At 40.3% G+C, this 25913-nt stretch overlaps 1 protein-coding gene across 5 annotated transcripts in view; it reads left to right on the top strand.

Annotated features, from left to right (window-relative positions):
- The window catches only part of PIKFYVE (phosphoinositide kinase, FYVE-type zinc finger containing), an 87855-nt gene that overhangs the window by 55514 nt on the left and 6428 nt on the right, over positions 1 to 25913 (top strand). For all 5 annotated transcript variants that reach the window (XM_066278653.1, XM_066278655.1, XM_066278652.1 and 2 more), the window contains 15 exons: positions 149 to 327; positions 2499 to 2612; positions 2946 to 3054; positions 3163 to 3317; positions 4673 to 4763; positions 6849 to 6909; positions 7762 to 7899; positions 8630 to 8750; positions 11025 to 11120; positions 12345 to 12428; positions 13995 to 14092; positions 22527 to 22691; positions 24031 to 24090; positions 24744 to 24920; positions 25672 to 25775. In XM_066278653.1, coding sequence (XP_066134750.1) covers positions 149 to 327; positions 2499 to 2612; positions 2946 to 3054; positions 3163 to 3317; positions 4673 to 4763; positions 6849 to 6909; positions 7762 to 7899; positions 8630 to 8750; positions 11025 to 11120; positions 12345 to 12428; positions 13995 to 14092; positions 22527 to 22691; positions 24031 to 24090; positions 24744 to 24920; positions 25672 to 25775 — 1752 coding nt within the window. The remainder of the gene's footprint in view (positions 1 to 148; positions 328 to 2498; positions 2613 to 2945; positions 3055 to 3162; positions 3318 to 4672; positions 4764 to 6848; positions 6910 to 7761; positions 7900 to 8629; positions 8751 to 11024; positions 11121 to 12344; positions 12429 to 13994; positions 14093 to 22526; positions 22692 to 24030; positions 24091 to 24743; positions 24921 to 25671; positions 25776 to 25913) is intronic.

Here is a 25913-nt window from a genome sequence, read left to right as displayed (position 1 = left end):
TCCACCCACCTCTACACATTTCTTTCTTTTTTAGGTTTCTGTAGTCCATATATTAGACTTGTATTAGAAAAGAAAATATTTTTCTTTTTAAAAAGAGAGTCTCAATATATGATTAGTGTTATAACAAACGATTTATGCTGAATTTCAGGTAACGCCAGTTGTTGCTCTTTCCAATGAGTCTTGGTCCATGTCGTTTGCAAAATACCTTGAACTTAGGTTTTATGGGCACCAGTATACTCGCAGAGCCAATGCTGAGCCATGTGGTCACTCCATCCACCATGACTATCACCAGTATTTCTCCTATAACCAGATGGTGGCATCTTTTAGGTAAGAAGTCAAAGCGACCTTGTATGCAATCATATTCTGCCTGAAAGACTTTGTAACATTTCCACTATTACTAGATTGGATTAATTTGTAGTGTCTGTTGTCTCCCACCCCCATCTTTGCAAATGCAAAGGGCCATAGTCTTGTGCTACGAGCTTTCAGTGCTATTGCTCTGTTCAATCCTTCCTCTAGAGATAGGTATTATTGCCCTCACTTAAGGCTCACTTATAAGGCTCACTTATAAAGCCGACAAGTGATGGAGTCATGATGTGACTTGTGTGTCTGCTACTCCAAGGTGTTACTCTTAACCACTGTTTTCTGTTTTTGCATCTGAGAGTTTGTCAGAACTTTTGCTAAGACACCAACTCCATAAGGGTATTCGGATATTCTGGATGGAGCTAAAATCACTAGGTCAGAGATGAGTAGTTACCACTGTGGGCTTAAATGATTCCAGAAAGCCTTCAGGCTCTGCCTTCAAAATATAGCCAGAATCAGAACACATCTCACCACCTCCACCACTACCACTCCGGACTGGGCCTTGTACCTTTCGCTGGATTATTTTAATAGCCTCAACCAATTTTCCTTTGGCCTTGACCCCTGCAGCCTGTTCTCAACACAGCAATCAGAACGATCCTTTTAAATGAAAACCAGGGCCCTGGCCAGTGGAACAGTGCAGTGGAAAGAGTGTCACCCTGGAGCGCTGAGTTTGCCAGTTTTAGCCCGAGGTCACCGGCTCAATCCTGAGGGCGCCTGCTTGAGCCACTGTCAGGGCACATATGGGAAGCAATCCATGGCACAACTAAATGGGAAAACAAGTTGATGCTTCTCTCTCTCTCTCTCTCTCTCTCTGTGTTTCTCTCTTTCTCTCTCAGTCTCCCTCCCTCCTTTCCAAAATTAAAAAAAAAAAAAAATCAGCTCAGGCCATACCCTCTAACGGGTGTCTGAGTGAAAGCCAGAGTCCATTTACGGACCTGTCAGCTCCTGCAGGCTCTGGCTGCCCAGTACCGCTGTCTTCTTCTCTCCTCCTGCTCTCCCGTTGCTCCCCTCGCTGCCGCCTCACTGGCTTCCTGGCTGGGCCTCAGGTATCCAGGTCGGCTCCTTCCTGGGAGCCTTGCTCTTGCTCTTCCCTGTCTGAACGCCCCCCTGCCAGAGCGCTGCCCGCTGCTATTAGTTCCCACCTCCCTGCCCTGACTCCCTCTCGCCCCCGCGTTTCCTGCTTCCTCCCACTTCACATTTCTCCATAGCCCTTGCCATCTGATAGAACACATATTTTTAGTATTGATTTGTCCTGTTTGTTATTCAGATCTTATTTCTAAGTCCTGACTGAGGGACTTTGGGCCCTTGTTTAGTGCTTTATCCTTAGCACCCTAAAACAACACTTGACACATAACAGGCCCTCAGGAAATACTTGTAATTGGACCCTGTTTCCCTTTTCAGCAAGAGCTTTTAACTGTGAACCTAGGGCCTGGGTGGGATATAGCAGTGGTCCCCAACCCCCGGGCCGCGGACCGGTATCGGTCCATGGGCCATTTGGCACCGGTCTGCAGAGAAAGAATAAATAATTTACATTATTTCTGTTTTATTTATATCTAAGTCTGAACGATTTTTATTTTTAAAAAATGACCAGATTCCCTCTGTTACATCCGTCTAAGACTCACTCTTGACACTTGTCTCGGTCACGTGATACATTTACCCATCCCACCCTAAAGGCCGGTCCGTGAAAATATTTTCTGCCATTAAACCGGTCCGTGGCCCAAAAAAGGTTGGGGACCACTGAGATATAGCATTTCTGAGACAACATAAACCCTAGGAGCAACGAAGGTGGTGAGTACCTGTGTCTGAGCTGATGGTAGGAAGGAGGTCATCTCCTCACTTGTGCAGGTTTATATCCCAGTCATTTTGTTTTTAAAGCACATGAAGATAGCTTCGGGGGAATAAAAGATGACATCATGGTGCATGATAAAAGAAACAAAAAATCTTCCAAAATTGAGGAGAATATTTCTAATGGTTGAAAGTTATCTTCAATATTCTTATGATTGTTTTAAAATATTATTTTGTAGAAACTTTATTATCTCTAATGCCTCATAGGATTTAGTTGACCATCATAATATGCGTTTACTAGAAATATTCATGTTTTTCACTTTTCTACTATTATTTGTATTTTCCTCTCTCAGTTATTCTCCTATTAGGCTTCTTGAGGTGTGCGTTCCACTCCCCAAAGTGTTCATTAAACGTCAGGCTCCATTAAAAGTGTCCCTTCTTCAGGATTTGAAGGACTTTTTTCAAAAGTAAGTTTTGGTTTCTTTGATCATCTTTTTTTTGTTCAGGACTGCCTATAATTTATAGTTATTGTAACTATCAGGTTTGTTCATTTAGCTTTCTTTGAAAACAAATAATTGCATCTTTCTAATTGTATGTTATATATGCCTGATTCAAAACAATAAAAATGTGGACAATATATAAGTAATAAAAAAACAAGACAAACCCTCTCAGACACAGCAGCTGTTAAACTGCTGATGTACATCCTTTCAGGGCTTTTTCTGCAAAACGGTCTATGACTAGATAAAACATTTTCATTAAAGTCTTGTGTGTAACGTGTTGAATATTCTTTATGTCGTTAGAGTTTCACAGGTATATCTTGCTATCGATGAAAGACTTACATCTTTGAAAACTGATACATTTAGCAAAACAAGAGAGGAAAAAATGGAAGACATCTTTGCACAAAAGGAGGTAATGCATTTGTGTGACAGAAACCCCAGAGCTAACCGTTCCCTCACTGGAGGAGGCTGTTGGAGTATGTCTCAGGCAGCTGGGCCGAACGGTCTCTGTTTCTTGTAGATGGAAGAAGGCGAGTTCAAGAACTGGATTGAGAAGATGCAAGCCAGGCTCCTGTCGTCCTCCGTGGAGACCCCCCAGCAGCTGCAGTCCGTCTTTGAGTCCCTCATTGCCAAGAAGCAAAGCCTCTGTGAGGTGCTCCAGGCCTGGAACAGCAGGTGTGACTCCGCAGTCTGGGGTTTAATCTTATTGCAAACTTGGCTCTGCTGTGCTGTTTTTCATGTATGTGTCTTTATTAATCATGGGCGGTTTATTTTACTCTCAACGCGTAGAAGCTTTTATTTTCTGTCACCACTATTCCCCCCACTTCTTTTCATCTTTTACAATATATATGTGGATCTTTAAGTAGTTTGTGAAAATGGAAAAACAAAACAAAAATGAGATAGCCTTCAATGTGGTTTTAAATACTTATAGAGTATGAGTTTATTGAATCTAGTACAGCTGAATTATTATATTTTTGTACCTTTATTTAAATATTTATTTTGGGAACTATTTCCCTTTAATACTTATTTACATGTTCAGTTAAATGATTATAGTATTTATTTATTGAGCATTTGGATTACGCTAGGCCAGGGGTCCCCAAACTACGGCCCACGGGCTGCATGCGGCCCCCTGAGGCCATTTATCCGGCCCCACCACATTTCTGGAAGGGGCACCTCTTTCATTGGTGGTCAGTGAGAGGAGCACAGGAGTACTATATGCGGCGTCGCTTATGTACAGTACTACTTCCAGTGACGCGGGACGCAGGCATCTCAGCTCCCGAAGCGCATCGTATCACTTGTTACGGCTAGCAGTGACAAATATGGAACCGGACATTGACCATCTCATTAGCCAAAAGCAGGCCCATAGTTCCCATTGAAATACTGGTCAGTTTGTTGATTTAACTTTACTTGTTCTTTATTTTAAATATTGTATTTATTCCCGTTTTGTTTTTTTACTTTAAAATAAGATATGTGCAGTGTGCATAGGGATTTGTTCATAGTTTTTTTTATAGTCCGGCCCTCCAACGGTCTGAGGAACAGTGAACTGGCCCCCTGTGTAAAAAGTTTGGGGACCCCTGTGCTAGGCACTTAGGCACTAGGTGGACACTCACTCTTTTCATTGGTCTTCCAACTCCTACAATGTATATACCTTTTTCATTTTATAGAGTAGTAGCAAACTGGCTCTAAGAGACTAATGGATTTGCCCAGTTACATAGATGCTAAGTGTCAAATCTGGGCTTTGAGTTCAGAGGTATTGATTGGTCTTTAAAGCCTGTGTTTTTGATATTATGTTATGTTCTCTCTCAAAATAACTTGCTTTTCTTTTATAACTGTAGTCAACTCAGTAACAGCTCTTTATTAGTTGACTAGAAATACCACAGAAACTTAGTTATGTACAACCTTAAAATCTATTGCAGTCAACATAGAAAAATCAAATTATTGTGGTTTTGAAGCTGTAAGGTGAAAACATGTTATTGAGGATGTCAGAGCAAAACCGTAATCTTTGTTTCTGTCCTTTCCTTTACCTGTAGGTTGCAGGACCTTTTCCAACAGGAAAAGGGGAGAAAGCGGCCTTCAGTTCCTCCAAGTCCTGGGAGACTGAGACAAGGGGAAGAAAGCAAGGTAAGAAAATATACTTTTGAGGACACTTTTCCTTTTCACTGAAGACTACATCTCCTGGGTGGGGCTGAGACACCGAAGATGTCTCGCCAGGGCAGAGCCGAGCAGGGCAGAGCGGAGTGGCGCAGCGCAGCGCAAAGCCGATGGCCTGGGGCAGGGCGGAGCGACTACATCTCCTGGGCTGGGCTGAGACACGGAAGATGTCTCGTCAGGGCAGAGCCAAGCAGAGCTGAGTAGAGCCGAGCAGCACAAAGCTGTTGGCATGGAGCAGAGCGGTGCGGTGCAGCACAGCGCATAGCCGGCGGCCTGGGGCAGAGCAGAGCAGAATGGACCTGTCTAGTGGGGCGGAGCCTGGTCCCAGAGCTGTTCGAGTGCCGTGCTGTTTTCACTGCTGTGCTGTATCACAATTGAACTGTTTTGCACTGTATAGCTTCTTTCTTCAGTGCACCCCAAACTGGGGGTTCCTGTTGGCATTGAATTGGCACCAACAACCATCAGTTGGCAGAATGCACATGATGCTTTTAAAGGATGGGTTATGGACTAGGAAAGAGGACTTGGTAGCTGGAAAGAGAGGGTTCTGGAAAGACTTTGTTTTATAACAGAGATGTGAGCATGCTTATATGCAGTGGAGAAGGCGACAACAGCGAGAGAGAATATAGTCCGTAAGCAAAGACTCAGATGAGCAGACAGGGAAATCTTGACCTCTAAATTAGGAAGGAAGCAAAGTGAGTGCATTATAGGTGAATATTGCAGGTGAAGAGGAAAAACAATTTCTGGTCAGACAAGGCGAGGGCATCTCCGGGTGAGGAGGTGTGGAAAATTTGACGAGAGAGGTCAAGTGTCAGAATAGCAGCTGACAATCTGGTTGAAGTTGAACAGCAGCAGTTCAGAAGTACCAACCATAAGGTTAGCACATATTAGTCTACATTTGCTGGTTTGCAAGGCAAGTATATAAGATGATAAGAGCGTTGTGGGAGTGAAGAACCCTTGGAAGAACATGGTTCAGTTGGAATCTATTGCGGATTGGGGAAAAAAACGCTTCATCTGTAGAGCGCTCTGTATTGTTGCGGTAACAATCTATTATTTTCTGCCTCCAGCCCCCATGAAGGTGTAAAGAATCGTCCAATACTTTGTCTCAGAGAGTAAGGACTGTGTGCCAGTCTAAGATACAACTTTAATCAAATTGTACACAGGGCTGTAGTCATTGTAATTACATCTTATCTGTGGACAATGGGACTTGGGAACGTCCAGTGGCTAATAAAAGATTACTAGGCCTAATGGATAAGTATAAGTAGTTCCTAGATGTTTTAATACTAAGAAATGAGCTACTTTTTAGAGAAGCACTTTTAACCTTTTCATCTCATGGCACACATAAACTAATAACTAAAACTCTGTGGCACACCAAAAAATATATTTTTTGCTGGCCTGACCAAAAATAGGTATAATTTTGATTCATTCACACTGGATGGCTATTGTTGTTTTGGCTGTTGTCATGTTTTATTTGACAATCTAAGGGAAAAGAGGTCAGTGCCCCTGACTAAACAGTCAAATGTTGCATGTTTTATATCAAGTGTGGTTCAAGGACCCTCAGGGAGTCCAAGACCCTTTCAAGGGCTCTATAAGATTTCACTTTTTCAAATACATATTGGTGTGAGGCTAGATTTCTTTTTATATATTTCAAGTATAGTAATATAGTTCAACAGAGTAAATGCAGAAGCCAGAGATGAATATCTCTGTCTTCTATTAAGCTAGACATTAAGGTATTTGTTACAGTAAAAATCTGTGCCACTCTATTACCAGTTTTTTGAGGAGAGCTATTTTTAATTAAAATATATGTTATTTATATTACTATATAATGGATTTGTTATTTTTAAATGAATTAATAAATGCATATTCTAAAACTCTTTCAGTTTTAATTTCTAAGAAGGTAAAATTGGAAGCTATAACTTGCATAAAGGCTGAGTGTCTTAATAACTCTTAAGAGGTTCAAAGGGTCCTAAGACCAAAATATTTAAGATTCACTTGCTTAAAACTTTTTAATGTGAGTTTAATATTCCCTTAAGAACAAACTCTCTTTCTTCTGTACAGATCAGTGCAGTGGATGCATCTCCACGGAATGTTTCTCCAGGCCTTCAGAATGGAGAAAAAGGTTGGTCCTTGAGCCTCGTGATCACCTGCCATTGGATTTAAAGGCATTACTTGGTCTAGTAGTTGTTTTTAACTAACTTCAAGAATTTTTTGGATGTAGTTCTTTATAGACTTTTATTCTCGTTCTGGAGAGCATTTGTCAGTTTAGGATTTTCATAAAGTATATCTCAAGAAGAGAAATTAGGCTATCAAAATAAATGGTAAATAAAGAAGGCTGCTCTTCCCCTTCCTAACAAGGGGAAGAACAAAGGAAAAAGGGTATTTAATGTTTGTTTTGCTTGTTACAAAGTCAACTCCCAAGTTTCACTGCAAAAGTCTTTCAGAGTTTAATTTAGATTTTTATGTCACTGAAATCTTTTTAAGATATAAACTGTCTTTCAGAGTACATCACTGAATAACTTGATGACATCCTAGAAAATTTGTACGTTTTTACTTAGACTGTTGGTGTAGAACAGGAGCTCAACTTATACAGTTCCTGGCATTTTTCTATCATAATTAAGTGAATTTTCCCCTTGAGAATAAGCATGTGATTTCCCCCCAATAGTATCATAATTTTATTCCTTATTAAATTGATGGAACTAATAAACATAAGTTTGCATTATGGTCAGTTGCAAAGAATATTGGTAGGAGTCAGACTTGGTTAAGATGTGATCATAGTCAAGTCATGTAGCCTATCTAGATTTTTGTATCTGTTTTGAAAATATGCACTAAAATGCCCTAAATAATTTTTAGGAAGCTAAGATTCTTTGGTTTCTGAAGTAAAACTATGATCTGGCATTTAAAAACCATTACTATGGGTAGAAAAGGACTTAATGTTTTTAAACGACTCGTTTAAGTTTGTGTTTTTCTTTAGAGGACCGCTTCTTAACAGCCTTGCCCAGTCAGAGCTCCACCAGCTCCGCCCACCTCCAGCTGCCCACTCCCCCGGAAATCCTGCCAGAGCAGCCCGGGGGCGCGCCCCCTGAGCTGGACACGGCCAGCATTTCCGAAGGTACAGTTCCAGTCACTTACTCTCTTATCCCTTAGAATTTACACATTTTATACTTATTGAATGTGTTCTTTTAGATAGAGCTTTTTACTGTATCACTTTTTCAGTTCTATTTGACATGTAAATCTCTCAGTAACAAAATGTTATTCAGCTTTTTCTACTTTCTGGGGATATTAATTTAAGTCCTATAGCACATGATTGTTGCCTTGTAAAAAACAAGAAAAATTGTAGCCATTTCTCCAACAACAAATAGGTGTGTTTCACTAATAGCGAATTTATTATTTCTTGCTTTTCTCTTTCCACGCTTTTACTTAAGCAGCAACTACTTAATTGTAGTGACTTTTCAATTGCAATTAAACTCACATGTAATGGCCACGGTGCATGTACCTGAGCTGAGTGGCAAATGGCCAGCTGTACTGAGTTCCTGCCTGCCACTGTGACTGCTGCCTGGCCTCTGCCATCCATTGTAGGTGGCTCTCAGTTTCAGAAAGGTTAAAATGTAAAAACAGTGAACCCTGGGGAGTCCGTGGAGTCAGTGCTGTGTGTGCTTCACTGTTGCTTTTCCTTCAGCCCATAATTGTTATTATTCCAGATCAGAAATTTTAAACCGTAATTGGTAATTATCATGTGTCCGAGTTCCAAAAAACAAAGAAAAACAAATGAAATTGATGCTTTGTACTTTTTTTTTCCTCTTCTGAATATTAACATGTACATAGAATACTTTTCATCCTAGATGTGTTTGATGGACATTTGCTGGGATCCACAGACAGCCAGGTGAAGGAAAAATCAACCATGAAAGCCATCTTGGCAAATTTTCTTCCAGGAAACAGCTATAACCCTATTCCTTTTCCTTTGTAAGTATTATAAAACCAGTGGCTGTTGAGTAGATATATTTTTACTTAGTTAAAAAAAGAAAATCTATCTCGATTTACTCTCTATATATTTAAATGTCTTAACTATATATAGTATTTCTCAAATCTAAATTCCATTTTATCATAGTAAAAAAAATATTTTGGTGTGATTTGTAGAACAGAATTAACTAATGTTGCTTAATGCTTAAGATTACTGGTTCTGAAAATAATTGTTTATATATATTTAGAGGTATACTGCTACATCTATTGATCTCAAAATTCTAAAAACATATTGCTGATTTTATATGAGGATGATATTGACCCAGTAATTTACTGGGACATAGTACTTTTCTAACAGCAGTGATATTTTACAACAACCCCTACAACTTTTCCTGTGACCTGGTTTGTACTGGGCTTGCTCACAGTGGGAAAAATATAGATAGGCATGAGTTTGTTTTTCTTCTGCTGATGGACCCGTGCCCCAGCTCTAGTGCCTCAGGATGTCGATCAAGATTAATAAGGAAAACAGTCACTGTTCTCAGGAGTGCTCAGTGCTGAGGGGAGACCAGCAGAGACTCACAATAGAGTAACCTTACATGCTACCTATAATAGTAGAATGTAAATCTTAGTTTGTAAATAGTAGTACGTAAATAGTATGTAAATAGTAGTATGTACATCTTAGTTTTTTGACTGGGATATGGCCCCTCTTGTTTTGTGGGTGTTGCACAGGCCCTCACTTTCTTCTTAGTCATTAACGCCTATTCGTTGTTTCTCAGGAAGGCTTTACTAGACCCTCCCTCAGCTCCCTGCCCCACCCAGATTAGGTCTCTCTGTTACACAGGCTCATGATTCCCTTAGGGACTTACCACAGAAGGTAATTACATTTTTTTACAGGATTACTTGTCTCTTTACCTCAATACACTATAAACTCTACCATGCCTGTTTTTTTCACTATTGTATTGTTAACATCTTGGACATGTTAAGTCAGTGGTTGTCAAACTCATTAGTCAACAGAGCCAAATATCCACAGTACAACGATTGAAATTTCTTTTGAGAGCCAAATTTTTTAAACTTAAACTGTACAGGTAGGTACATTGTTATTAACTTAATTAGGGTACTCCTAAGCTGGCCTTTGCTAAAAAACGTCCTTAATCTGATTGAGCCTCATGTGGCTCGTGAGCCGTGGTTTGCTGACCACTGGGTTAGGTGCTTTGTAATGGTTTTTCTTAATACTGTGTCTCGTACACATTAGGTGCTCAGTAAATAGCTGTTAGACGGATGAATGAATGGTTCTGTGGGGGGTTTAGGGTGGAACTTGGGGGAGCCAGATTTGGGTTAAAATGGAGTTGTACCATTGAGTTTCCATGTGCTAATAGGAGAGCACAGTGTTATGTTATTGCTTGTTGGACTAGTATTACTTCACAATTCCTAGAAGACTTTTCTTTCAGGCTTCTCATAGAACAACATCTTTTACATTTCTGCTGTTCATTGTAAATCCTATTTGAGATAAATAGGGTCTAAAGTCTTGGCAGTGTGGGAAGCTTTGTTCAGAGTGACTATTCAGAACCTTCTGAATTGAAAACTAATTCTGATAATTTTTAATTGCCTTTAAAAATTTTCTGGGCCCTGGCCGGTTGGCTCAGTGGTAGAACATCAGCCCAGTGTGTGGAAATCCCAGGTTTGATTCCCAGTCTAAGCACACAGGAGAGGTGCCCATCTGCTTCTCCACCCTTCCCCTCTCACTTCTCTCCCTCTCCCTCTCCCTCTCCCTCTCTCCCTCTCCCTCTCTCCCTCTCTCCCTCTCTCCCTATCTCCCTCTCTCCCTCTCTCCCTCTCTCCCTCTCCCTCCTTCTGTCCCTCTCCCTCTCCCTCAGCCATGGCTCAATTGGAACAAGTTGGCTCCAAGCACTGAATATGGCTCTTGGCCTCCACCCCAGGTGCTAAGAAGAGCTTGGTTGCTGAGCAATGAAGCAACACCCCAGATGGGCAGAGCATTGCCCCCTAGTGGGCTTGCTGGGTGGATTCCAGTAGGTGCGCATGCGGGAGTCTGTCTCTGCCTCCCCTCCTCTCACTGAATAAAAAAAAAAATTTTTTTTTCTGTTGATATAATTTCTTTGGCTGTTTGTTCAAGTTTTACACACAATTTGGCTTAATTATATTCTTATAAATATGCAGTATGTAGTTAAGATTATCCTTAACTTGCAGTGTGTTAATTGTTTGTATATTTGACTTTTTGCTTATTTTGGGTCTGTTTGTGTATTTAAAAATTTTGAACAGCGATCCGGATAAACACTACTTAATGTATGAACACGAGCGGGTGCCCATTGCGGTCTGTGAGAAGGAGCCCAGCTCCATCATTGCCTTTGCTCTCAGGTAGTATTTGGAAGGCTTTTCTACCTATGGGTATATTTTCATATTTTCTGTATATTAATTGCCTTATTGTGGAGATCGGTCACATAAAATAGAGCAAAATGATTAAATATAAGTAAAAAGATACACTCTTTGGGCATGATAGCTTTTTCTTTTTATATTTGAAAACATACTGTTTACTCAGCTAATTACAGGATTCCTAATCAAGCTCCAAATAACTAGATTGACTAGGCAAGTTATTTCCTAATCTTTATATCCTCTAACCATTCTCTGTATTATAGTATCTGTTGTATCCCTTCCTTTGATTTACTTATTGACATAATACTTAGAACGTATCTGCCATATATCATCTAAATATCTTTTTTTTATATATATACTTTTCACTTAAAGAAGCTTCTGTTCCCTTATTTTTTTTTTTTTTTTTTACAGAGACAGCGAGAGAGTCAGAGAGAGGGATAGACAGGGACAGACAGGAACGGAGAGATGAGAAGCATCAATCATTAGTTTTTCGTTGCACGTTGCAACACCTTAGTTGTTCATTGATTGCTTTCTCATATGTGCCTTAACCGCGGGCCTTCAGCAGACCGAGTAATCCCTTGCTTGAGCCAGCAACCTTGGGTCCAAGCTGGTGAGCTTTTTGCTCAAACCAGATGAGCCCGCGCTCAAGCTGGCGATCTTGGGGTCTCAAACCTGGGTCCTTGGCATCCCAGTCCAACGCTCTATCCGCTGCGCCACCGCCTGGTCAGGCGAGTTCCCTGATATTTGATTTATCAAATAAGGGGTCCCAGACTGCTAGTCCAAGAGTTGGATTTTTTTCAGCCATTCCGACATAAATTTTTTTTGTAAAGTTAAGTAACTTTAGCTTGAAAAGCACTCTCTGGTTTCTTTCCTTACTATTATACTTAACTGTGAAGTTTCATTTGTTTAAATTGGCTTTTCAACCCCTGGAAGTATTTGACTTAAATGTTAGTATGTAGGCTTTCACAGTCTATTTTGAGGATATTCATACTAGTTGGTGTGTTGGGTTGTATTTTGTATTGTTCTCTCTGAATACATTGATCTTCTTCATGAAGTTTCTACTTGATAACTTTTGTTAGATGTTTCTGTTTAATTATGGATACTTACAATGATTGTGCTTTTATAATGCAAAGCTTATTTGAAAGTATATGATTTATTTTCAAAGTAGAGCTTAATGTTTAACATTTTTCAACTTGTTTTTACCCTAAGTTGTAAAGAATACCGAAATGCCTTAGAGGAATTATCCAGAGTGACTCTGCGGAACAGTGTAGAAGAAGGGCTTCCAGCAAACAGGTGATCTGTGGTTGAGTGGAATCCATTTTAACTTAGCTGTGTCATCATTTTCTAAATTCTCATACTTAAGTTTTATCAATACGAACGTTTCTAGGATACACACTTGTATTTTAGCTAATAATTAATAGAGCAAAATTCAAGTAGAGTGAAAGATCTTACACTGTTTCTTTGGATACTGTTTTCTGATAATTACCATAAAAGTTCAATGTATATTGCAGATTTAAACTGTCAACATTTTAATTCTCTTTGTTTTCATTTAAAAAATAGTAACTTGTGGGCCCTGGCCATTTGGCTCAGCAGTAGAGCATCAGTCCGGCATTTGAAAGTCCCGGGTTTGATTCCTGGTCAGGGCACACAGGAGAAGCACCCATCTATTTCTCCACTCTTCCCCCCTCCTTCCTCTCTCTCTCTTCCCCTTCTGCAGCCAAGGCTCCATTGGACCAAAGTTGGCCCAGGCGTTGAGGATGGCTCCATGGCCTCCGCCTCAGGTGCTAGAATGGCTCTGGCTGCAACGGAACAGTGCCCCAGATGGGCAGAGCATCGCCCCCTGGTGGGCATGCCAGGTGGATCCCCATGGGGCACATGTGGCAGTCTGTCCGACTACCTCCCCACTTCTAACATCAGAAAAATACAAAAAAAAAAGTAACTTATGGCCCTGGCCAGTTGCTCAGTGGATAGAGTATCAGCCCAGGATGGACATCTTGGTTTTGATTCCTGGTCAGGGCACACAGGAGAAGCAACCATCTGCTTCTCACTCCATCCCTCTACCCTTTCTCTCCCTATTCTCCCACAGCCAGTGGCAAAATTGGTTTAAATGTGGCCCCAGGTGCTGAGGATAGCTTTGTTGAAGCACATCAGCCTCAGGTGCTAAAAATAGCTTTGTGCTTGATTGTTGGTCACAGATGGGGTTGCTGGGTGGATCCCAGTAGGGGCACATGCAGGAGTCTGCCTCACTATCTCCTCTCCTCTTACCTAAAAAAGAAAGAGTAATTTGTTCAATTTGTAAGCAATGGTTTGTCTTTGTAACTTAAAATATTGATGAAACTTTCCATAATAATTAAAGATTTTAATAGTTACAACAAAACAAAATTCCCCAAACCAGTTCTTTTAGTGTGTTCAGTATTCTAGATATTCAGACGGAAATTTTCATAGGTTCATTATTTTGATTCTTACTGAAATAGGTTTTCCAACTTTTCTAATGTGATAAAGTGTTACCTGAATTATATATTATGGTGACTAGCATGAGAAATATGAAATTGGTACTTTCTGCAGTTGTCTGATTTATAGGTGCTAATATAGCTGTAATGGACTTGGGAAAAATATTAACACTTACGCTTTTGTATGTTTTTTTATACACATTTATAGTTATAGCCTTTTGCTTTCTTAAGTCCAGACATTTCAAGACATTTTCTTCCATGTTTTAACCTGTGTTTATATAAATTAGAAGTCGGATTTCTGATTTTGTGGGTGAAGTAGGTGGGGAATAGATAAATGAAGGAATTAGGGTACTTGCTGTGTTCTGTCTGGATAGTGTAAAACCAACTATTCTTTTGTCTTGCCTTTCAGTACCTCGGACAGCAGACCAAAGAGCAGCAGCCCTGTCCGGATGCCCGAGGGCAGTGCAGGGCAGCCGGGGCGTGCTGCCGATGCAGAACCACAGCCGAGTAAGAGCGTAGAAGGGGAAGTAGTTGCCGTTAGTTTTATTTGCATGTGTGGTTTGAAGAATAAAACAAACAAGAAGTGCCATCTGGCAAGGATTTATTACTTCTGGTCTTTGAAAAATAATATGGATTTAACATTTTTTGTATACCCTCTCTTATACACGTATTTGGTTTTTCTTTGATTTTTAAGGTTATTGACTTTGGAACTTTTCGAAGCTCATAGATCCGTGCAAAAACAAGCAGGATCTGCCTTCCTAGTTAGAGCCTTCAGTTTAAATTGCACAACCTAAGAAATACAGGGTGGGGCAGTGGGTTTACAGTGGTTCATATGAAAAATAATCCAATAATTAATTAACAATAATTTGAGAATAAACTCTCTTTTGCATACTCACAACTGTAGGCCTGCTTTTGCCCCCACCCTCAATAACAGCAACCTTTCTCTTTTACAGTATTATTGGCATTGTGAAAAGAAGTTCTTAAGCGTTATCTCCTTTGATCCACACAGTAACCTACCTCATAAGAGTTATTTAACATAGTCCCATGTTTCAGAAAGTTCCAACTGAAGTTACTAAGATTGTACAGCTAGTAGAGAACTGGAATTAGAATTTACATCTTAGGCAAATATCCACTATAAGTAACAGAAAACTCATAGCTATTGGGGTTTAAACAAATGAGTTTGTTTTTCTAAAATAACAATGTCTGCAGGTGGCCATTTGCTGGCAGTGGTTCAGCGATTCAACATTGTCTTGACAACATGGGGGTAGTTTTTTTTTATTTTTAATTTTTTATTAATTTATTGTGTTTACATAGATTCCAGTGTCCCCCTGAATACATCCTTCCCTCCCCCATGTTCCCCAGTGCATCCCCTCTGTCTCCCTCCCCATAACGTCTTCCCCCCTCCCCTCCAGGATTTGCTTTTCTGCTCTCGTCCGATCCTATCACCCTGTCATCCCCTTTCCCTCTGTCCGCTTTCCTTCTGGACCCTTTGATCCCGCCTCTGTCTCTATTCCGCTCCTCAGTTCATATTATTCGTTGGATTCTCATATGAGTGAGGTCATATGATATTTTTCTTTCTCTGCTTGGTTTATTTCACTTAACATAATAGTTTCCAGGTCCATCCATACTGTCGCAAATGGGTAAGATTTCCTTCTTTTTCATGGCCTCTTAGTATTCCTTTGTGTATATGTACCACTGCTTTTTAATCCACTCGTCCCCTGACGGACACTTGGACTGTTTCCAGATCTTGGCTATTGTAAACAATGCTGCCATAAACATGGGGGTGCATTGCTCCTGTTCAAACAGTGCTATGGTGTTCTTGGGGTATATTCCTAAAAGTGGGATGGCTGGGTCAAAAGGCAGTTCAATTTTTAATTTTTTGAGGAATCTCCATACTGTTTTCCACAGTGGCTGCACCAGTCTGCATTCCCACCAGCAGTGTAGGAGGGTTCCCTTTTCTCCACATCCTCTCCAGCACTTATTCTGTGGTGTTTTGTTGATGAGCGCCATTCTGACTGGTGTGAGGTGATATCTCATTGTGGTTTTAATTTGCATTTCTCTAACGATTAGTGATGTTGAGCATTTTTTCATATGCCTATTGGCCATCTGTATGTCCTCTTTGAAGTGTCTATTCATTTCTTTTGCCCATTTTTTGATTGGACTGTTTATATTCCTGGTGTTGAGTTTTACAAGTTTTTTATAAATTTTGGTTATTAACCCCTTATCAGATGTAATGTCAAATATGTTCTCCCATTGTGTGGTTTGTCCTTTTATTCTGTTCGTATTGTCTTTAGCTGTACAAAAGCTTTTTAGTTTCATATAGTCCCATTAGTTTATCCTGTCTTTTATTTTCCTTGTGCGTGGAGATAAATCAGCAAATATATTGCTGCGTGTGATGTCGGAGAGCTTACTGCCTAGGTTTTCCTCTAGGATACTTATGGTTTCATAATTTACATTTAAGTCTTTTATCCATTTTGAGTTTTATTTTTGTGAATGGTGTGAGTTGTCTAGTTTCATTTTTTTGCAGGTAGATGTCCAATTTTCCCAACACCATTTGTTAAAGAGACTGTCTTTACTTTATTGTATGCTCTTACCTCCTTTGCCAAATATCAGTTGTCCATAAAGCTGTGGGTTTATTTCTGGGTTCTCTGTTCTGTTCCATTGATCTATGTGCCTGTTCCTATGCCAGTACCAAGCTGTTTTGAGTACAATGGCCTTGTAGTATAACTTGACATCCGGAAGCGTGATACCACCCACTTTATTCTTCTTTTTCAAGATTGCTGAGGCTATTCATGTTCTTTTTTGGTTCCATATGAATTTTTGGAATATTTGTTCTATATCTTTGAAGTATGTCCTTGGTATTTTAATAGGAATTGCATTGAATTTATAAATTGCTTTGGGTAATATAGACATTTTAATAATATTTATTCTTCCTATTCATGAGCACAGTATATGCTTCCACTTGTTTGTATCTTCCTTGATTTCTTTTATCAATGTTTTATAATTTTCTGAGTACAAGTCTTTAACCTCCTTGGTTAAATTTACTCCTAGGTACTTAATTTTTTTGTTGCATTAGTGAAGGGGATTTTTTTGTTTGTTTGTTTGTTTTTTGTTTTTTGTTTTTTTTCATTTTTCTGAAGTTGGAAACAGGGAGAGACAGTCAGACAGACTCCCGCATGCGCCCGACCGGGATCCACCCGGCACGCCCACCAGGGGCGACGCTCTGCCCACCAGGGGGCGATACTCTGCCCATCCTGGGCGTCGCCATGTTTCGACCAGAGCCACTCTAGCGCCTGAGGCAGAGGCCACAGAGCCATCCCCAGCGCCCGGGCCATCTTTGCTCCAGTGGAGCCTTGGCTGCGGGAGGGGAAGAGAGAGACAGAGAGGAAAGCGCGGCGGAGGGGTGGAGAAGCAAATGGGCGCTTCTCCTGTGTGCCCTGGCCGGGAATCGAACCCGGGTCCTCCACACGCTAGGCCGACGCTCTACCACTGAGCCAACTGGCCAGGGCGGGGATTGTTTTTTAAATTTCTGTTTCAGACAGATCATTGGTGGTGTATAAAAATGCCTCTGATTTCTAAGTATTAATTTTATATCCTGCCACCTTGCTGAATTCATTTATCAGGTCTAGTAGTTTTTTGACTGAGACTTTAGGGTTTTCTATGTACAGTATCATATCATCTGCAAATAATGATAGTTTTACTACTTCTTTTCCAATTTGGATGCCTTTTATTTCTTCTTCTTGTCTGATTGCTATGGGTAGGACTTCCAGAACTACATTGAATAAGAGCAGTGAAAGGGGGCACTCCTGCCTTGTTCCTGATCTTAAGGGGATTGCTTTTAATTTTTGTCCATTGAGTGTGATGTTGGCTGTGGGCCTGTCATAGATGGCCTCTATCATGTTGAGGTATGTTCCCTGTATTCCCAATTTGCTGAGAGTTTTGATCATAAATGGGTGCTGGATTTTATTGAATGCTTTTCTGCATCTATTGATATTATCATATAGTTTTTGTCCTTCCTTTTATGTGATGAATCACATTTATTGATTTGCAAATATTGTACCAGCCTTGCCTCCCCAAAATAAATCCCACTTGATCATGATGTATGATTTTTTTCACTTATTGCTGGATCTGGTTTGCTATTTTGTTGAGAATTTTAGCATCTAAATTCATCAGGGATATTGGCCTATAGTTTTCTTTGTGTTGTCTTTGCTTGGTTTTGGAATCAGAATTATGTGTGCCTCATAAAAGGAGGTTAGAAGTTTTCCCTCCTCTTGAATTTTTTGAAATAGCTTGAGAAGGATAGGAGTTAGTTCTTTGAATGTTTGGTAGAATTTGCCTGTAAAGCCATCTGGCCCAAGGCTTTTGTTTGTTGGGAGTTTTGGGGGTTTTTTTTGTACTTTTCTGAAGCTAGAAACAGACAGTCAGACAGACTCCCGCATGCGCCCAACCGGGATCCACCCGGCACGCCCACCAGGGGGCGATGCTCTGCCCACCAGGGGGTGATGCTCTGCCCCTCCGGGGCATCACTCTGTTGCGACCAGAGCCACTCTAGCGCCTGGGGCAGAGGCCAAGGAGCCATCCTCAGCACCCGGGCCATCCTTGCTCCAATGGAGCCTCGGCAGCGGGAGGGGAAGAGAGAGACAGAGAGGAAGGAGAGGGGGCGGGGTGGAGAAGCAGATGAGTGCCTCTCCTGTGTGCCCTGGCCGGGAATCAAACCCGGGACTTCTGCACGCCAGGCCAACGCTCTACCACTGAGCCAACCGGCCAGGGCCTGTTGGGAGTTTTTGATAACTGTTTCAATCTCATTTGTTGTAATCGGTCTATTTAGGTTTTCTGGTTCTTCCAGATTGATTTTTGAAAGATTATATTTTTTAAAGGAATTTGTCTATTTCACCTAGGTTGTCTAATTTTTTGGCGTACAGTTCTTCATAGTATTTTCTTACAATCCTTTGTATTTCTGCTGTGTCCGTTGTTACTTCTCCACCCTCATTTCTAATTTTATTTATTTGAGTCCTTTCTCTTTTTTTCTTGATGAGTCTGGCTAAGGGTTCATCAATTTTGTTTACTTTTTCAAAGAACCAGCTCTTGGTTTCATTGATCCTCTGTATTTTTTTTTTTTTTTTAGTCTCTATGTCATTTATTTCTGCTCTGATCTTTATTATTTTTTTTTCTTCTACTTCCTCTAGGCTTTACTTGCTGTTCTTTTTCTAGTTCTTTTAGTTGCAGGATTAAGTTATTTATTTGAGCTTTTTCTAGCTTCTTCAGGTATGCCTGTAATGCTATGAACTTCTCTCTCAGGACTGCTTTTGCTGTGTCCCACTGATTTTGAGTTGTATGCTCATTTTCATTTGTTTCAAGGAAATTTTTTATTTCTTCCTTGATCTCATTGTTGACTCATTCGTTGTTTAGTAACATGCTTTTTTTAGTTTCCAAGTGTTTGAGTATTTTTCAGTTTTCCTATTGTAGTTGATTTCTAGTTTCATGCCATTGTGGTCAGAGAAGATGCTTGATATGGTTTTAGTCTTCTTAAATTTGATGAGATCTGTTTTATGCCCAATATATGGTCTATCCTAGAGAATGTACTATGCGCACTTGAAAAAAATGTATATTCTACTGCTTTAGGGTGAAAGGTTCTGAAGATATCTATTAAATCCAGTTGATCTAGTATGTCCCTTAATTCTGCTGTTTCTTTATAAATTTTCTTTCTTGAGGATCTACCCATTGATGTTAGTGGGGTAATAAAATCCCCTACTATTATAGTATTGCTGTTGATCTCTCTCTTTATGTCCATCAAAATCTGCTTTATACAGCATGTCTGTAAAGTCATGGTGCACTTTTAACTGGTTCCAGGAAAGCAACAAAAGATGATAGAAATGTGAAATCTGTACCAAATTAAAGGAAAACTCTCCCAGTTTTATACCTATTCAGTGCAGTTCGATGTGGGCTCACGCACAGATTTTTTAGGGCTCCTTAGGTAGCTATTCCGTATAGCCTCTACAGACTCGTCACTGACTGATGGCCTACCAGAACCGGGTTTCTTCACCAAACTGCCAGTTTTCTTCAACTGCTTATCCCATCAAGTAATGTTATTCCTATGTGGTAGTGCTTCCATTATAAATGCGCTGATATTCATGTTGCACTTTGGTCATGGATTCAAATTTAGCGAGCCACAGAACACACTGAACTTTCCTCTGTACCATCCACATCTCGACTGGCATGGCCGTGGGCTGCTCCGCTGTATAAACAGTCTTACGTCATCATCTGCACATGTGCATATGCTGCCACATCATCCTACAGAAACTGGGAGGGTTTTCCTTTTATTTGGTGCAGATTTCAGATTTCTGTCAATTTTTGTTGCTTTCCCGTGACCGGTCAAAAGTGCACCATGACTTTACGGACACTGTATATTTAGGTGCTCCTATATTAGGTGCATAGATATTTATAATGGTTATCTCTTCCTGTTGGATTGCTCCCTTTATCACTATGTAGTGACCTTCTTTATCCCTTACTATAATCTTTGTTTTAATGTCTATTTTGTCAGATATGTGCTGCTACCCCCAGCTTTTTTTCATTTCCATTTGCATGAAATATTTTTTTCCATCCTTTTAATTTTAGTCTATGTGTATCTTTTGTTTTGAGGTGGGTCTCTGTAGACAGCATATGTACGGGTCCTGTTTTCTTATCCATTCAGCTACCCTATGTCTTTTGATTGGATTATTTAATCTATTTACATTTAAGGTTATTAATATGTAGTTATTTATTGCCATTTTTTTCTTTAAATCTACATTCCTCTTTTACTATATTTATTTATTTATTTATGTATTTCCCCCCCGCTTTGTTCTGTCTACAGCATGCCTCTCAACATTGCTTGCAGCGTTGGTTTGGTTGTGATGAATTCCTTGAGTTTTTTGTTTTTTGTTTTGTCTGGGAAGCTTTTTATTTCTCCTTCAGTTTTAAACAATAGTCTTGCTGGATAAAGAAGTCTTGGTTGTAGGTTCTTATTCTGCATCACTTTGACTATTTCTTGCCATTCCCTTCCGGCCTCAAGTGTTTCTGTTCTAAAGTCGGATGCCATCTTTATGGGGGTTCCTTTGTAGGTGATAGACTGTTTCTCTCTTACAGCTTTTGGTATTCTTTCTTTATCTCTTAGCTTTGGTATTTTGTTTATGATGTGTCTTGGTGTGGATCTCTTTGGGGTTTTTTTTTAATGGGGTTCTCTCTGCTTCTTGAACCTGTATGACCCCTGCATCAATTTAGGGAAATTTTCATTAAACAATTTCTCTATTATTTGTTCTTTCTTTTCTCCTTGAGGAACCCCTATGATGCGGATATTGTTTCTCTTCATGTTGTCACAGAGCTCTCTTAGAGTTTCCTCAACTTTTTGATCCTCTTTTCTTTTTGCTTTTCTGCTTCCGTGCTTTCGCTTATCTTGTCCTCTAAGTCTCTGATTCGATCCTCTGCTTCATCCAGTCTGCTTTTAATTCCTTCTAGTGTAGTCTTCATTTTTATGTGTTTGTCATTTCTGTCTGGTTCTTCTTTATGATTTCCGTGTCCTTTTTGATGCTTACAATTTCTTTATTGAGGTGTTCATTAAGTTCATCCATTGTAGCTTTGAGATCCTTAAGCATCCTAACAATTATTATTTTATACTCTGCATCCGGTAATTTGATTACTTCTGATTCATCCAAGACTTTTTCAGAGGATTTATCTTATTGAAGCATATGACTTATGCTTCTCTTCCTACCCATTATTCTCTATGATTTGTAGGCTTCTTCCAGCTGTGATCTTCTTACCTAGTAGAGCTGCTTTGAAGTCTTGTTTGTTTTCTTCTGTTTTCTTAACTCAGTGGTAATCTTGTTTACTCATCTCATCAGGGGGCTTATTTGAAATTTACTCAGGAATGAGGTGGGTGTAACCTATGAGACTCTGAAGGCATGTCCTGCCAGCTGTTCGCAGCTTCAGTAGGGGGAGGTGTATCTCAGATCTCCCTGGAGACCTGAGTTACTGCCCCTCTTCCCCACTTCCTGTTTTCAGCGGTGTCTTTTTTGCACTGATTGGAGCTGGAGAGTTTTCTGGAGGTGGGTCACCCGGAACCACTTTAGGCTTGTGCTGTGTGGAGGGATTAACCCCTCCCCCAACTATGGCCGCCTCCGCACTGGATGAGTCCTGTTTTCAGGTTGTCCCAGGCATTCCTCTGCCTGTCACGGTCTGTCTTGCTCTCCCCACTTTCCTTTTGGATGACAAGCCTGTCCTCTCAGCCCTCCTTGTCCCCAGGGCCCCAGGCAAGTGGCTGTGAGCAATATTTTCTGTTCTTTCCCTTTAAGGCACCCCCACCTCTTCCCTCTCACAGATCTTTGCTCTTTTTCATCTGTCTCCTCCAGTCTCTGGATTTCTAGGCTGGGTCTCCAGTTCTGAGACTGAGGACCCCCTTCTCTCAGGGTCTCTCTCCTTGTACTGAGAATCCTTGTGGGCTCTCAACCTCACCCCCCCCCCCCCACTTCTGGAAGCGCCTCCACACTCCCTACCAGGCTTGGTGTGACTTCTTCGCTCCTTGGTTTTTAAGACCTCTTTTATTCCAAAGTTGGTTTTTCACGCTGATTGTTCCTAAATTAACTTGTAGTCCAGTTTGGTGGTGTGAGCTGAGAGTCTGTGCGTCTGCCTACTCAGCTGCCATCTTGTCTCTCTCCTGAATTTCTCATATTTTGATATAAAGCTATCTGGCCATTGTTCTTTTCTTGTTTCTGTTACGAGGAGTGCTGACTGCCCCACCCTCCAAACCCATAAAACCATGGAATAAGAATCTGTACAAATGAAAGTGTCAATGTTACTAATATTTATTACCCTTAGAAAGTCATTGCTACGAAGAAAGGAATAAGTTGAAAATTAAAACTTTTCCACCTGTAATGAATGACCTATGGTTAATGTCGCCTCTTACTTTTAGCCAAGAAGCCTTCTGGAATGTTGTCCTTCTTCCGAGGGACAGCAGGGAAGAGCCCTGATCTGTCTTCCCAGAAGAGGGAGACCTTGCGAGGAGCAGATAGCGCTTACTACCAAGTTGGGCAGACGGGCAAGGAGGGGACGGAGAATCAAGGCATTGAGCCTCCAGGTGTGTTAAAGGGGGACCGAATGTGCTTATTCGAGGCTTTGACTTACTTATTTTAGTTGCTTATGTTCCTTAGCGCCTTAAGTAGATAATTCTTACTGCTAAAACTGCGACATTTTCTCTCTTCTCACACCTCCGTGTGGTGGAGTGGAGAAGCAGGGCGCTTGCAGGGCCCAGCTGGTGTTACATGCCACTGCTGTCACTTACCATGTGGTGGTCAGAAATCCTTAGTTTCCGTACCAATAAAGGGTAAAAGCACTGTCTTTCAAGGTTTAATGAAGACTAAGTGACGTTGCACATGTAAGACATCTGTCTCCTGTGTAACTCACAGTCTATATTCAAATGTTTTCCTTCCACTGACCCCTCAGATGTTTCCTTTCTTTTCCAGTCCCTGTAAAGTTGAAGCTATTGATGTCCACCTTCATTTTAATATTAAAAAAAATTCGTCTACCTGATTGTGTTTGAGGGTGGGGTTAGACCAGGAGTCGGCACGCTCTGCCGACCTGTGTCTGTGGCTAAGTTCATTCTGGACCACGGGCACACCCTGCACTTACTTATTGTCGGGCTGCTCTCACGCATATGTTGGAAAGTTAAGTAATCTCCACTGAGTAAAATACTTAACATCTGGCTCAAATAGATTGTCAACCACTGTGTTGTATCATGAATTAGTAGTTTATTTAAAAAATAGCTACTGAATGATAAATTTTCATTAATATTTAAGATATCTGTTCAAGTATTCTATAGGCTGCTATTGGGCTGTGATCCTTGAAAGGCAGTAGTGCTTTGAGAAAAAACATTTGAAATATGAAACTTAAAGCATGACTTGTTCTAGATACTAAAAAGTGTTCCAAATCTACAATAATTAGAGTGGTCCTGGTGGTAGGCTTGCCAGACAGCAAATATAAAACAAAAGTAGTTCTGAAGTAGACACTAGTATATTTTATATATTTTATAAGTGTCCTAGTATATAATAGAAAGCATCATCAACTGTTGGGGAAACATTATCCCCCATATGGGGAAACTGGTAAAGTCTGAAGCCATGGAAGATCTTGATTTAAGAGCCGAGTGAGTATATTGTTGTCATACGGATCACTTAAATACAAGAAAAATTATTCTTCAACCCAAATTCTCTATTTTTTAATGAAAGATCTTTCAAAGAGTACAGATATTTTCATTCAACTGGTTTACAGTTTAATTGTACACATAATACTTGCTCAAGAGTAAGTTGACTAAGATAAAGAGGGGACTTGTTAGTTTTAATTGTTACGTCAGAGAAAAAACAGGCAAATGAAGTGATAACTCTTTAAACCTTTGGCTTAACTAATGATATTATACCTTTTAGATGAAGTCGATGGAGGCGATACACAAAAGAAACAACTCACAAATCCTCATGTGGAGCTTCGTAAGTACAAGATAAAATATTGGTTTGGGAACAGAAACTATAATTGAGCAAATTCTATTATTTGAGGCTTCTAGTTACATTCTAGATAAATATTCTGTTTCTTGAAATGAATGTTAAGTCTATATGCTGATGTAGTTTTACTTCATAAAATAAACATTCATTTATAAAGGAAGTCAATTTGTACATTAAAGGAAATTAAAATTTAACCTATAAATTGTAATCTGACTTAATTTCTAATGCATCAATAATTACTTATTGTGTCATCTAGAGCCACAGCGCCTCCATGAGGCATCTGGATTGTGTGTATGGCTGTGGATGCTAAAAGTTTGTCATCCAGAATATTACTTACAGTAAAATTTAAGAGGTGAAAGCACAGTGATGAAAATACAGTAACCAGTGTCAAATGAGAAGTGGGTTTTGTACTATGTTTGGCTTTTCTGTGAATGTGTGAGGGTGGTCATCAGGCGTTCTCTAATCCTCCCCAAAATCACTTTAACAAAATTAGATAAACAGAGACATAGTAGAGTTAACATGAAAAATACTACCTTGGAGAAAAGTAAATGGTTGTATTTGGTGGGGGTGTGGAATTGGGCAAGAGGGAAAAGAGATTTCTGATTCATAAAAGCTTTTTTTCTTAACACTGCTGTTTATAGAATTTTCCGATGCTAATGCCAAGTTTTATTGCCGGCTCTACTATGCGGGAGAGTTTCATAAGATGCGGGAGGTGATTTTGGGCAGCAGCGAGGAAGATTTCATCCGGTCCCTGTCCCACTCGTCGCCCTGGCAGGCCCGCGGGGGCAAATCCGGGGCTGCCTTCTATGCCACTGAAGGTGGGTCCCGGCCTCTTGTACCGACACAGTGCCCGTCCTGCCCTCAGATCACCGTGAATGGCTTGAACTGAGATTGTATGATCCTATCAACTAGAAAAGAGGTTTCCGTTTTCACGCTTTTACTTGACGCTCTGTCCTTAAATGTTTAAAAGAATGTAAATATGCAGAGTATATAATTAGAGACAAACATTGATCAAATTCTTACTAAATTCTCTCCCTGAGTTTTCCAAATGTAAATAATAACAGAGAACTTCCAGAAAATTCAAAAAGATACCTCAGAGCTGATGAGAGAAAGATAGAAATATTTAACCTATAAAGCCAGGTTCCTAACTCGCCAAGGTTTACAGAGGATCGGGACCACTTGTACTTCACACTCCGTTCTCTGTAGCCACTGAGGGCAAAATTACTTGAGATAGTTCAGTAGGGTTGCTTGAGAAGAACTTTCTTAACTATTACTCATTGGATTGCTAAGAAAGGTATTTATAAAGTTTTAGTACTTTTAAAAACAGCTGGGAATTTAGGGGTGATACTCTCAAAAGTAGAGGTTTTGGGACTGTATACATCTCAGAAGCTCTTCCCACCCTTCAGTTACTTGAGAACTGTGCTCTGATCAGGATTTTCTCTGTGACATCAAAGAATATCCCTTAAAAATGTGAAGCAAATAATCATTTGGGACCTTTGGAATGACTTATTACAGGTGATCTCAGTAAGTAATGTGGTTGAATAGACACATGACATTTCTGCCTTTTAGATGACAGATTCATTTTGAAGCAAATGCCTCGCCTGGAAGTCCAGTCTTTCCTCGACTTTGCACCTCACTACTTCAACTATATCACCAATGCTGTTCAACAAAAGGTAGAGGTTGCAAACCTTGGTCTATAATTAGAGTCTGCTGGGCCTTTTCCATCCTCAGAGTTAGTCCGAAGGAGGGTTTCCTCTGGTGAGATGTGCACAGGACATGACCGGACCTCTGCTCTGCTGCAGAGAGGTGAC

Source organism: Saccopteryx bilineata, chromosome 5, assembly GCF_036850765.1.
Source record: "Saccopteryx bilineata isolate mSacBil1 chromosome 5, mSacBil1_pri_phased_curated, whole genome shotgun sequence".
Classification (NCBI taxonomy): Eukaryota; Metazoa; Chordata; class Mammalia; order Chiroptera; family Emballonuridae; genus Saccopteryx; species Saccopteryx bilineata.
The sequence above is the reverse complement of the archived record's forward strand: the minus strand, read 5'-3'. Positions and strand labels throughout refer to the sequence as shown.